This window comes from Mirounga angustirostris, unplaced genomic scaffold, assembly GCF_029215605.1.
Source record: "Mirounga angustirostris isolate CCGP_5_RB_7025 unplaced genomic scaffold, mMirAng1.0.hap1 SCAF_5, whole genome shotgun sequence".
Lineage (NCBI taxonomy): Eukaryota > Metazoa > Chordata > Mammalia > Carnivora > Phocidae > Mirounga > Mirounga angustirostris.
In genome coordinates this window covers 107,577,107-107,588,406 of record NW_026991713.1, presented here as the reverse complement: position 1 = coordinate 107,588,406, position 11,300 = coordinate 107,577,107, and the positions used below count along the sequence as shown (strand labels likewise).

At 45.7% G+C, this 11,300-nt stretch overlaps 1 protein-coding gene across 15 annotated transcripts in view; it reads right to left on the bottom strand.

Annotated features, from left to right (window-relative positions):
- Positions 1-2,437: 2,437 nt before the first annotated feature.
- Positions 2,438-11,300, bottom strand: part of PARD3 (par-3 family cell polarity regulator) — a 665,712-nt gene continuing 656,849 nt past the window's right edge. For all 15 annotated transcript variants that reach the window (XM_045874201.3, XM_045874191.3, XM_045874200.3 and 12 more), the window contains 2 exons: positions 10,250-10,377; positions 2,438-4,500 (listed from right to left, as the gene is read on the bottom strand). In XM_045874201.3, the coding sequence (XP_045730157.1) occupies positions 4,104-4,500; positions 10,250-10,377 (525 nt within the window). In that variant the 3' untranslated portion in view covers positions 2,438-4,103. The remainder of the gene's footprint in view (positions 4,501-10,249; positions 10,378-11,300) is intronic.

Below are 11,300 nucleotides of genomic sequence, written 5' to 3'. Positions count from 1 at the left end.
CACTTCTGACCTGTGAACGTTCTTATTAGCTGCCTTATTAAGATGATATCCTGTCTCTAAAGTAAGAAAGGAAGATTATCTCCTTATTTGACATGTCATCAGTGGAGTAATCTTTGTTAAAAAAAAAAAGAAGAGGAAGAAGAAAGAAGAAGAAGAAGAAGAAGAAGAAGAAGAAGAAGAAGAAGAAGAAGAAGAAGAAGAAGAAGAAGAGGAAGAAGAAAGAAGAAGAAGAAGAAGAAGAAGAAGAAGAAGAAGAAGAAGAAGAAGAAGAAGAAGAAGAGAAGGAGAAGGAGAAGGAGAAGAAGAAAGAACTGAGTTACATAGACATTGAAATTCCTGGCACACTGTGTTACCCAAGGAAGCCCTCCAGGATGGAATATACTCAGAGGTAGTTAGTTGGACCTTACTGCCTTATTCTTCCATGACGAGCAACCAAAACCAGAAACAAAGTACTCTCTGCCTCATCATGGGTTGATTTCAACTAGGGCAAGACCTGTGTGTGTGTCAAGGACTCACGGGATGAAATAAGAAACACATTAAACTAACCAGACTAATAGAGACAAATATAGAATTACATGTGCATTTTGCACATGCTATGTATGCCTGTTCCACGATATACGTGGAAATGTGTACTTTCTGAGAAAAACTATTGGAGAAAGGGGAGCAGTCTGGAAGATGGTGGCCGTACTTGGGCAAATCACGAGCAATGATGTGGACAGAGGAGCCTGGTCTCTTACCACTGGCCTTGTTTTCAGACTCACGTGGGCACATGATCTCGAAGCTCACTGCTGGCAAAGTGGTCTGTTTGCTTATTTGCTGCCCTTCCTCAACATGGGGTTGCAGTAAATCAATTACCTCCACACAAAGAAACAGAAAATTCATTTGGTTTGTGGTCTCTGATTTGATATATTTGACTTCTTTGGCAGGAGAAGTGAGAAGCCAAGGTCCCACTTTCCTTCCTATCAGGGGGAGAGCCCTGTCAACCATGGGATGCTTTGACATCTGAGCTATCTCTGGTCTAACCAGCCACAGGGAGAAGAGACAGTGGTGGTGTTTAACTTACATACGATACAGATACCTTATATGATATTATTTGATAATTTATATTTGTAGATTTTCTAGAGTCTTAAGGGACCAAGAGTGGTGATAATGTGACTGTGGGACCATCTTTTCTAAGGGACAGCTGACTCACTCCACTTCTATCCTCACCCGAGTGCAGGCCATGGTGGGGTCGCCTGCCCCCTTGCATGGATTGGGACTCCTACCAGAGGGAGCAGAGTCCAGTGCACCTGCTGACCACACCCGGCCTGGCTCTTGCTATGGATACACTTTTCCTGTGATCCCAGAGAGTCCTTGGAAAGTGCTCTGGAGCCAGAGGGTAGTCATGTAGACAAGACTGCTGGTAGGGCATATTCCCACTTCTGTGCTGACTCATTTCGAGTCCTACTTCTCCTATCAGTGTGGCTCAAATTGTCAGTTTTAATCTGCAAATCCCTTTGTGATTTGGGTCCCCACAACATTCAATATTACCTCTCCTGTTCCACCTCTCACTGTCAGTTGAGACAAACAACCTGCGAGTTTTGGCATTTGCAAAGGGCCTCCTGGTCAGTAGGAAAATTAACAAATCTGTCCATCTTCTCTTTGCTACTTTCCCACACCTTGCACGCATATAAGAACCCAAGATGTGTTATTTTCTTGGCTTGCTCTACACCTCTCGTTACTAATCCTGAGGTGACAGAATAGGATTTAGTGACAGGCTGAAGGCTGCTATGACAACCAGCTGATGCAGGCACTCCACACGGAGGGCATTTTCAACAGATGTGGGCAAAGCTTGCCCTCTGGGTGGGGGCCGCGTGGCTATCTGTGCACGAGATGTACAGAGGGACGTGGTGCCCTCTGTGCCTTCAGAGCCCCCCACACAGGTTAATGAATCCAAAAGAAATAGCAAAGCCTTATTTTATAATTTGGGAAATAAGAACTGGTTGGTTTTGGAAGCAGAAAAGAATCTGGACCTTTCTCCGGGCTCACAGTATGCAAGGCTGGGACTCCCTCAAAACGCTTGGCTTGCTGAAGTGATCCAGAGGGAGCAAAGGACAATAATGGGAATATGATGTGGCTCTCTGTACAATTTTTCTCTTATGTAGCTCTAGAGTATTGGCTCCTTCAATTCTGAACTCCCTGGGCTCCTTTTGGCAGCCTGGGTCTTCCAGTAAACTCATTAAGAAGGTCCCTCTTTCTTTCCTTCCCCATCTCTCCTCAGGTGTTCAAGTAAGCAGTCAATCACCCACCTCCACGTCTGCACACAGACAGATAGAAGGAAACTTTCAACTTTTTCTAAATACGAAAAAAAAATCACATCTGCTAATACACTTTAAAAAACCCACACAAACCACCCAGCAAGGAGTTTCCACAGGAATACTACAGACGCCACAAAGAACAGGAAGAAATATGCCTTTTATTAGAAGTCTCATATGTACAGGGAAAGCTGTTTCTCACAGCTCAGGGAAGGCTGTGAGAAAGAGCCACTGTCATCCAAGGTCACCGTGCTGACATAGGTAACACCGTTGAGTATCGCCACACATTAGGAACACATAGAACCGTTACACAGAAATGCAAAAGAGACAATAGGTACGTGTGGACACTTGACATATTTTCTAAAAACAAGTGGACATAAAAATACAATGTGCCAGAAAAAAAAAATATATATATATAGGCATATCAGTACTTGTCTTTTTTGTTTGTTTGTTTTCTTTTCTTTTTTGTTAATACATGGTATGCTGAGCTTTCATCTCAAGCTTTTCTCACATCGGGATGTGCAGGCACTTTAGCAACCCAGCCATGGTTTACACGCAACGTTCAGACCGACCACCGAAAACACGGGAGCATCTGAGGTCCTTGTGACCCACACACACCTTACAGTATTGACACGAGAGCAAGCTTTTGTTACTATTGTCTGGGGACACCAGAATGTTCGCTGTGTGAGAGAAGAGCTTTTCCCTATTTGACTTGTTTGTTTTGGGGCAGAATTACTTCGGAGCACGGATGGCATCACCAGGCAGACATACAGCATGTGGGTGCACTAGACAAAATGTCATTTCCAACTGACTTTAAAAACTGTAGAGAGCAGATGAGTCTTGAGAATCCCAAAACAACTGTCTGATTTATCTTTGTCCCACTCTATGCCCTTCCTGCCAACCTGTCAAACGAAAACTAATTAAAATAATTACTGGGATGTTGTGGGCCAGAAGCTCATCCTGGGAGAATTCTTTTCTTAGCTCCCACCTCCCACATCACGATACACACAGGGCCGGTGGGCAGGCTCCATCGTTCCCTGACCGGGAATCACTCCCTCCCCCACGCTCCCCACACAGCGCTGTGCTGACTCAACACACGTGTCAGGAACATGACTGAACAAGTGTATTTATAAACATGGACTAGAATGATCACTTTATTGGTAATGTTGAGTTATAAGGCAGTTGCAAAAGGAACCCCATGATAACCAGACAGCGTTGGATATGGCTTAGCTTCTTTCAGGGGATGAAGGAACTTTCCTGTGGTGAGGAGCTGAGAGAGAACAGGGAAAACCATGCTGATTACAAAGTACTATAAATGACTGTGCTGTGAAGTACCATAAGGCCCCAATTTCTGGGGTCTGTCACCCGCTTGGATCCACCAGATTGGGACGTCGCCTCACATGAAAGAAAACTGAAAAGGGGAAAAAGAGGGATCAGTATCACCCTCAACTTCAAGGTAATTTGTCACCACAAATTGTCGGGGGCTGTAACACAAAACCACGGACAGCTCACGGTGGGGGGCGGGGGCCCACAGTCCTGGAACTTCAGAGAGATGCAGAGCACATGAATGCCTTGAACAGATGATTGTCGGATGGCGGGAAATCCTTCCATGAAACAGACACTTGAGACATAGTGGCAAAGACATTAAGGCCTTCCATTTCTTTGCCCATACTGCTTAAAGGCACTGATACCAACAACAGAAATATTATTCCATAGTACCATCGAGGTTTTAAAAAAACTCCCAAAATACAAGTCTTCATAAGAAAATGTCCTTTATTGCATGACATGAAGCCTCCACTCTTCTCCTGCTCAGGAATAGAAGGGTTTCCCTTTCTCAGGAGTCTGGAGTCTGTTCAGCCTGGCGACCTGAGAAGGGGAGGGGGGCACATCCTGCCGGAAGGGCCCCTTGGGCGGGGTGTAACTGGGGTCTTGGACTTTCTTGTATGAGTCATAGTTGTTGAGCCCCTCCGGAGGAGGGGGCTGCTTCTTCATCTGCTGCTCTTTCCTCCTCTGCTCCTGGCGAAGGAGCTCCTGGGTCTCCAGCATCACCCTGGCATTGAAGCCGTGCCCACCCAGGTAGCCGTTCCTGGAGCCTTGGTAGCTGGAGTACCTGGGGTTCTCCTTGGCACTCTGGAAACCTTCCCCAGGGGGGTAGTTCTGCTCCCAGGAATCCTGGGACACAGAGCTGGCGTTTTTCCTGCTTTGCCTAGAAAGCAAATCCCAAAGATTAGTGTATGAGCGTTGGGAGAAGGGGAGAGAGAGACAGGAAGAGAGGAGGGAGAGGGCTGGGGGTGGGGTGGGGGGTGAGAGGCGGGAGAAGTAGAATATGCATTTGAATCTCTCAACCAATGGGGCCATGCTGCAACTGTGCATCAGCCACAGTGATCGGGGCCCCGGAGGGTTAAAACAGGACTGTCCCCGACAAACAATGGCAAGACGGGAGAGAGAGCTAAGGGATTCGGCGGCATCCAGCGGAAGGGTCCTCCGACTGTGTCTGGGTAGGCACTGCTTGTTCTGCTTAGGGTAACCGTATTGTTCTGCTTAGGGTAACCGTATCTCCTCCCATTTAGACACGTTGGCAAGACGCTGTATGGGAGTATTAGAGATCTGGCAGCTTCTACCCCAGCCATAATTGCTCGTTTTAGAACGTTACAATTCAATCCTAAACAAGCAAAACAAATATTTTACACAGCTGCCTCCATAATGCCCGAGACTCGAGCTAATACGAAGTGACTATAATGGATTACAGTATGGGTTCAGTTATGAAAGATTTAAGTCTAGACGCCCTATATGATTAAACAGGCAACAGGCAGTCCCTTAAAGCCCCAGCTTTCAAGATGTATATGTCAGCAACTGACACTCTTCAGAAAACATGCCCATCACACTGGTAAAACCTGGAAGGCTGGAGAGTAAGCACTATTTTCCTATACACCATACCCTCACCGAAGGCTGGAATCACCTATTTCACTCGCTTTCTGTCACCCCGGGATAGGGAAATAAATCAGAGTCATACAGAAATTTCAAAGTCTTATCACTTCTGCAATAAAGTTGCACATCATTTTCAGGAAACATTATTGTTTTGAAACATCTTTAATTTACTATCAAGTCTCTAGATGCTTTTATGAATTTACAATAAGATTGGCTATGATAAAGTAAGACAATTTTGTGCCACAAAAGAAGACATGTCCTAATTTTTCGCCTTAAAAATGGAAGAGAGAATTGGGTAATAAAACAAAATATATTGCTCCATTTATCAATAAGAAAATCATTTGGCGACAGTATGTATTGCTCAGCCTTTCACATCAACACACACGACATGACGGAATGTTCAGGAAGACTCGTGTGAAGGGAAAATAAGGTCTAGGCAGCCATGGGGCTCCCACGGGGATGGAGCAATTTGCATTTTTGAACATTCAGAAGTGCCATCAATATGGTTTGGGATGAAATCTGCCCATTTTCCACATGGCCTAAAATGCAGCTGGGGATATTTTCAATAAGGAGAATGAACTAATGTCCACCATCATCTCTGGATATGACTATGATTAATTGAGCAGTCCTCAGTATCTCTATCTGGCTCTCTTTTAATGGGAATTGGACCGTTTGTACCATCAGCCCAGGCAAGAATTCTTAGATTTGATGGAATAGTTTATTTGCCTAAAGCACTGATTATCTTCACTTAAAAAGTCATAAATTAATCTGCCCAGGGACATGAATGATGGGAAGTGCCAGCATGAAACCAGGGATTTGACATTAATCATGAAAGTTTAATTAAAACAACGAACTTGTTACCGATCTTCCAGCAACAAAAGTGGAATTCCTTCATGGGTTAGTTACCAATTTAAAGATAACCAGAAGTAGGCCGCAGAAATGTCACCTCTTTTTCATCCTTAGCCTACTGAGATCCACTAACCCTCTCCATCCCCCCAACCCCCGACTCTATAAAGCCCGAGGCTTCGCTCTATGGCACTCGGGCACCAGAAGTTGAATTCTGAATCATTTCAGGAAGACAGAGTCTTTTATTTAAATACACTGAGAAGTCACTAAAGGTCTGTTAGGGATAGAAATGATGATGATGTGAGAGAAAGAATTTCTTGTAGCTAAAATATTCTTCAAATTAGGCGGGCCAGAAGGAAGAAAGCAGACCTGCCTGAGGTATGAAGTAAGATATGTGGGGAAAATACATATGCACAGGGCGCCTGGATGGCTCAGTTGGTTAAGCGACTGCCTTCGGCTCAGGTCATGATCCTGGAGTCCCGGGATCGAGTCCCGCATCGGGCTCCCTGCTCGGCAAGGAGTCTGCTTCTCCCTCTGACCCTCCTCCCTCTCATGCTCTCTGTCTCAAATAAATAAATAAAATCTTAAAAAAAAAAAAAAGAAAATACATACGCACAGATACATGCACACGTGCGCGCGCACACACGCACGCATGCTTCCTTGGTAAGGAAACCAGTGGTATCAATAAGCCCTTGATTAAGGAGAGGACGAGAAATGCGCAGCTTATAGAGAAACTCGAGAAAACAGCAGACAATGAGAGTTTTCTACACTAGGCTCAGGACCAAGTAGACAGATTACAATCACTTTCAATATGGCCTGAAGACCACCATCCTCTAGAGGGCTTACACCAAAGACCCAATGCCTTAGGAAAGCCATTTAGTCACTGAGGTGACACTGCGGTGAGGAGGACATAGAAAGATGAAGAACGGTATAAAGACCAAGGCTGACACGTTGACAAGCAGCTTAGAGACATAATAAATGGGCCTGGTGGGGACACCACGTCTGGGTGTGGAACACAGAAGGGAAGTGAGGTGTGCAGAGCAGGGAAGTCAGCCACCAACAGATGTGAAGCCATGGGAGAAGGAAAGATGAAGAGCAAATGGAGGGACAGCAGGAAAAGAAAAATATATATATTTAATAAAGGAGCTTAAATAAGTCTTCCTATCCATGACTATAACTGAACATACCTCTACTCAGTTTTAGAGTTGCCTTTTGAACACTAAGAAACTAATCTAGAAGTGTCAAAAGGATTAAAAAAAGAAAGCAAAAAAGAAAACAAAAGAACTAATTTAGGAATAAAAAAATTAAAAAAAGAAATTCTCGTCTGATTGAGAATTAGGTGTGTGTGGGTCCACTCAGGTCTTTCCTTCCAAACACGTGTTACTACCTGACTAGTTTCTTACTGACATTTCAAAATGTAACTTGAATTCTGTCTAGAGGTTTGTTATTTACAGTTAGAATTTACAAACCACTCCAGCTTATATACATCCCTCTAATTCAAACCACCTTACCTAGTGCTACTGATAGAAAGAATGACCGTTTTATTTTATGCTCCACTTTGCAAGAGAACTTCTGCTGTGTGTGAAGTCTTTTTGGTATCAAATCCCACACCAACTTGTTTAGATGAAACTCTGCTAATTGTCAACATCCGAAAGGCAGAGGTCAAGTGTCTTTGAGGAATCTCACATGTCAGAAATGTGGGTTTGACTCAAGCCCATGGAGGTTGTTGCAGTCTCCCTCTGAGCTCCTGTTTGGTTTCTTTACCTTCCTCCAGATCTCTGCACACAGCCTTTGTCAAGTGGCACCACCCTCCAGGGATCCAAGCTGGGGGCAAGGTTCTACATTCCTGAATCTTCCTCACAATAGCCACTCCCATCGAGAAACTTCTCTGACAGAGGAGTACAGGCTGTAAGAGGCCTACCAGCCCTCCTGCCTGAAACTGCAACTCGTTCTTTTTGGAATTTCTGCTTTTCTCATACTGACACAGAATACAGTGCCTGGTCATAAGGGGGCTTTGGTGAACACAGAGGGGGTTTTTGTTAACCGCCAGCAGAGGTACCAGCAGCAGCCCTCTTTGTGAATCAGATCCTTCTGCCAGGCGCTTCAGAAGGGAGAGGGACAGCAAGGAAGGCAGCTCAGAGGACCAGGAGGTGGGGAAGAGAGCAGAGGCTCAGTCTGGAGTAGTGGGCTACCTGTGAGCACAACCAGGAGAAAGTCGGAAGAAGCACCCCATCCGTCTTTGTCCTCTTGCCCAGGACAGGGACCCAACAGGCTCTTCTTCCACCGTGTGTCCTTCCAGGCGCTTGGCCACCATCTCTCCCACTTCCTTTCCTCAGCCCCGTGCATTTCCCGGCTCACCCCAGCCCTTACATTACGCTTTCTGATATTTCTCCTTCATCTCCTATACTCTCAAACACAACAAACATTTATGAAGCCAAACCATTTGCCAATAAAATCAGATCGCAGCCCCTGCACAGGCAATGCTGTTCCCATGGACCGCAATGTGCTACTGACCACCAGGCAGGTCAACTGATCCACAGGGTCGCACTCATCTTTCTGATGGAAAGCAAGCCACACAGGTGGGCGGGTAGGGCTTTGACACAGAAGAACCTTTATGTAGAATCCTTGAACTGTTTCACATTTGATGCATTGAGCCGATTCATACAGTGGCCTTCTTCCAAATGCTAAGGGCAGTAGAGCACAGAGAGAACCTTTACACCTACACCCGTTAAAATTCCAGACTTGGAAACCAAAACCTTTGGTAGCAATGAGCCTTATGAAATTAGGATTTAGGACATGGGCAGGTTTGGGTTTGAATGTTGGCAGAATTACGTACTAGCTGTGAGACCTTGGGGCAAGGGACCTAATTTCACTGAGCTGCTCTTGTAGGACAACCTGATTTCCAAGGCCCCGTCCAGACTCAAACTTACCTAGAGTAGGCTAAATAAATATCCTCCCATTTAAAAGAAAAAGCAATTCTCCCATGTAAAAGAAAAAATAATTTAGTTTTCTAAGGAGATACAGCTTTATAGATTAAAAAAGAACAACTGAATGAACAATACTACAATACTAGTAATACTACGATTACAATGACTATAATAACGGTACTCAGCCTGGTACAGATTTTCATTCATATCCTCATTCCCTTGTCTGATCTACAACAATGAAGCCAAGTTCCTCATGGTTATTATAGTGATTATTTAACATTTAAAGGGGACTCATCATTAATAAAAATGAGAAGCAAATCAAGACTACTTTTATGTCGGTCAGTCAAGCTGACAGTGATAAGCACTTGCTACCCCCCACACTGCTCTGCTCGCATTCCAAGTGATCCACCTGATACAAACATGGTAAGTGTATTTTCTTTCACATGCAAAATGTTTTTGTCACCTGGTTTTGAAATAGAACAAATGCCTGTAATAATTGTGATTATAGGAGTGCCTCGTGGGAAGTTTGGGAAGATGAATGTTTTTTAAATACTGTTATTCCTTACTGTGCATGGAGGAAATACTTAGATGGAAAAATGGCTATCATTTCAGTGTATTAGGGCTCAGTCACCTGAGCACTCTCCAGCCCTGGGGCAGAGAATCCACAGGGGGAGCCCAGCTGATAGACCCTTCCGGCTTGTCAGCTAATGAGGTGGGCATCCCTGGGACTCTGAGGACCAGCACCCAGCAAAAGCAAGGATGGCAGGAGAGTAAGAGAGATCCCACCTGAGCCGAAACCATGGGCATGCACCCCCCCCCCACCCCTTTCATAGAGCCCTAGATCTACACAGTACCCGACAGGCTACTTAGCCTAGCAGCCAGGCAAAGTAAGAGTGAGCTTTCCATTTTTCAGAGGAAGAAACCATCTGGTCCACGACTCCCCTGGGAAGTAGCAGAACGAATACCGATCCCAGGTGTGACCCCTCAGCCCAGTACTCCTGCATCCGATCATCTTGCTCTCAGCTGGGGAGCTCTGGGGTAAAAGTCCTGGCATCTCCTGCAGCGCCTCCCTTCCCAGTCGTCTTGCCACACGGTAAGAGGGCCACGCGGGCTGAGCAATGCCTCCCCCACCCGGCCGGCGGCGGCTTCCCGAAGGGCTGCCGTGGGTGAGCGGGAGAAGCCGGGGCGGTGTTGCGGGGAGGGGCTTGCCAAAGGAGTGGGAGGCCGCGCTCTCAGCCCGGGCTCCGTCCGTACCGGGGCAGGGAGCTGTACTGGCGCTGCGCCTGCTGGAAACCTTCGCGCTCCTCCTGCCGCTGGCGCTGCATCTGCACCTCCACGGACACCGAGTGCCGGCCGCTCTGCGCCGCCGCTCTGGAGTTTGGCTGAAGGACGGAAATGCGAAACGGTTAGCAAGAGAGGAAGCATGGAGAGCGCGTGCCGGGTTGACCCAATTTCCATGCTTAAGGATCGACTCCGAAGCACGTTACAGAGGCTGCGACTTTTCCCAAAAGTCCACTGCCATGTGCTCGAGTGTGAATAAAGAGGTATCACTCCCCTTGCTCTTCTGAGCCCCAAATCCTCAAGCATCTTAAATTTTGATTATGGCTTGAGGACGGTCTGAAATTGAGAGGTCAACTTTTCTCGTCTTCCTAATGAGGTTTGGTAAATACCAGCATTACATACCGCTTTGTATCCCTTGTCTGTCCAGCAAACATAGGGGAGCGAGGCTGCTCAGCAGACCAGAAGAAGCCAAGGCCAAAAATAAGTCAGTCAATCAAGATTTGCTACAATAATTCACAAAAGTGGGAAAGTCCTTGAAAGTTGGCTGTACTGGTGAATTTTTTTCAGCAGTTACATATTTTAGTCTAGCAATAGACTACCATATAGCTGATTCCCCTTTTATTAAAGGATGACAGTTAAATTTTGAATGGAAATCGGCTGAAACCAGGCACTGCTAGCCACGGACAGGTCTCCTCCAACCCACAGATGGCGGCCACATGGGAACGGAAACGCTCATCAAAAGAACAAACCCAAAAGCTAATAGCTACTTGAATGGGTTATGAGATAATACATGTTGCCTTACTTATTAGGAAATGGCATTTTTTTTTTACCTGGGTTAATTATATTCTATGGAGAAACTTTCACTCCCTCTGGCTAAATACACTGGTCAGCAGGTCATCTGCTGATTGCTGCCTCTCAGCAAAATCAGATATTGGCAGCGTATGGTGTGCTGTGCGGATCAAGCCCCTGTGGATGCTTCAGCTTCTCACTGACAGTTTTTAGCTTACCTTACCTTCTAGATCTG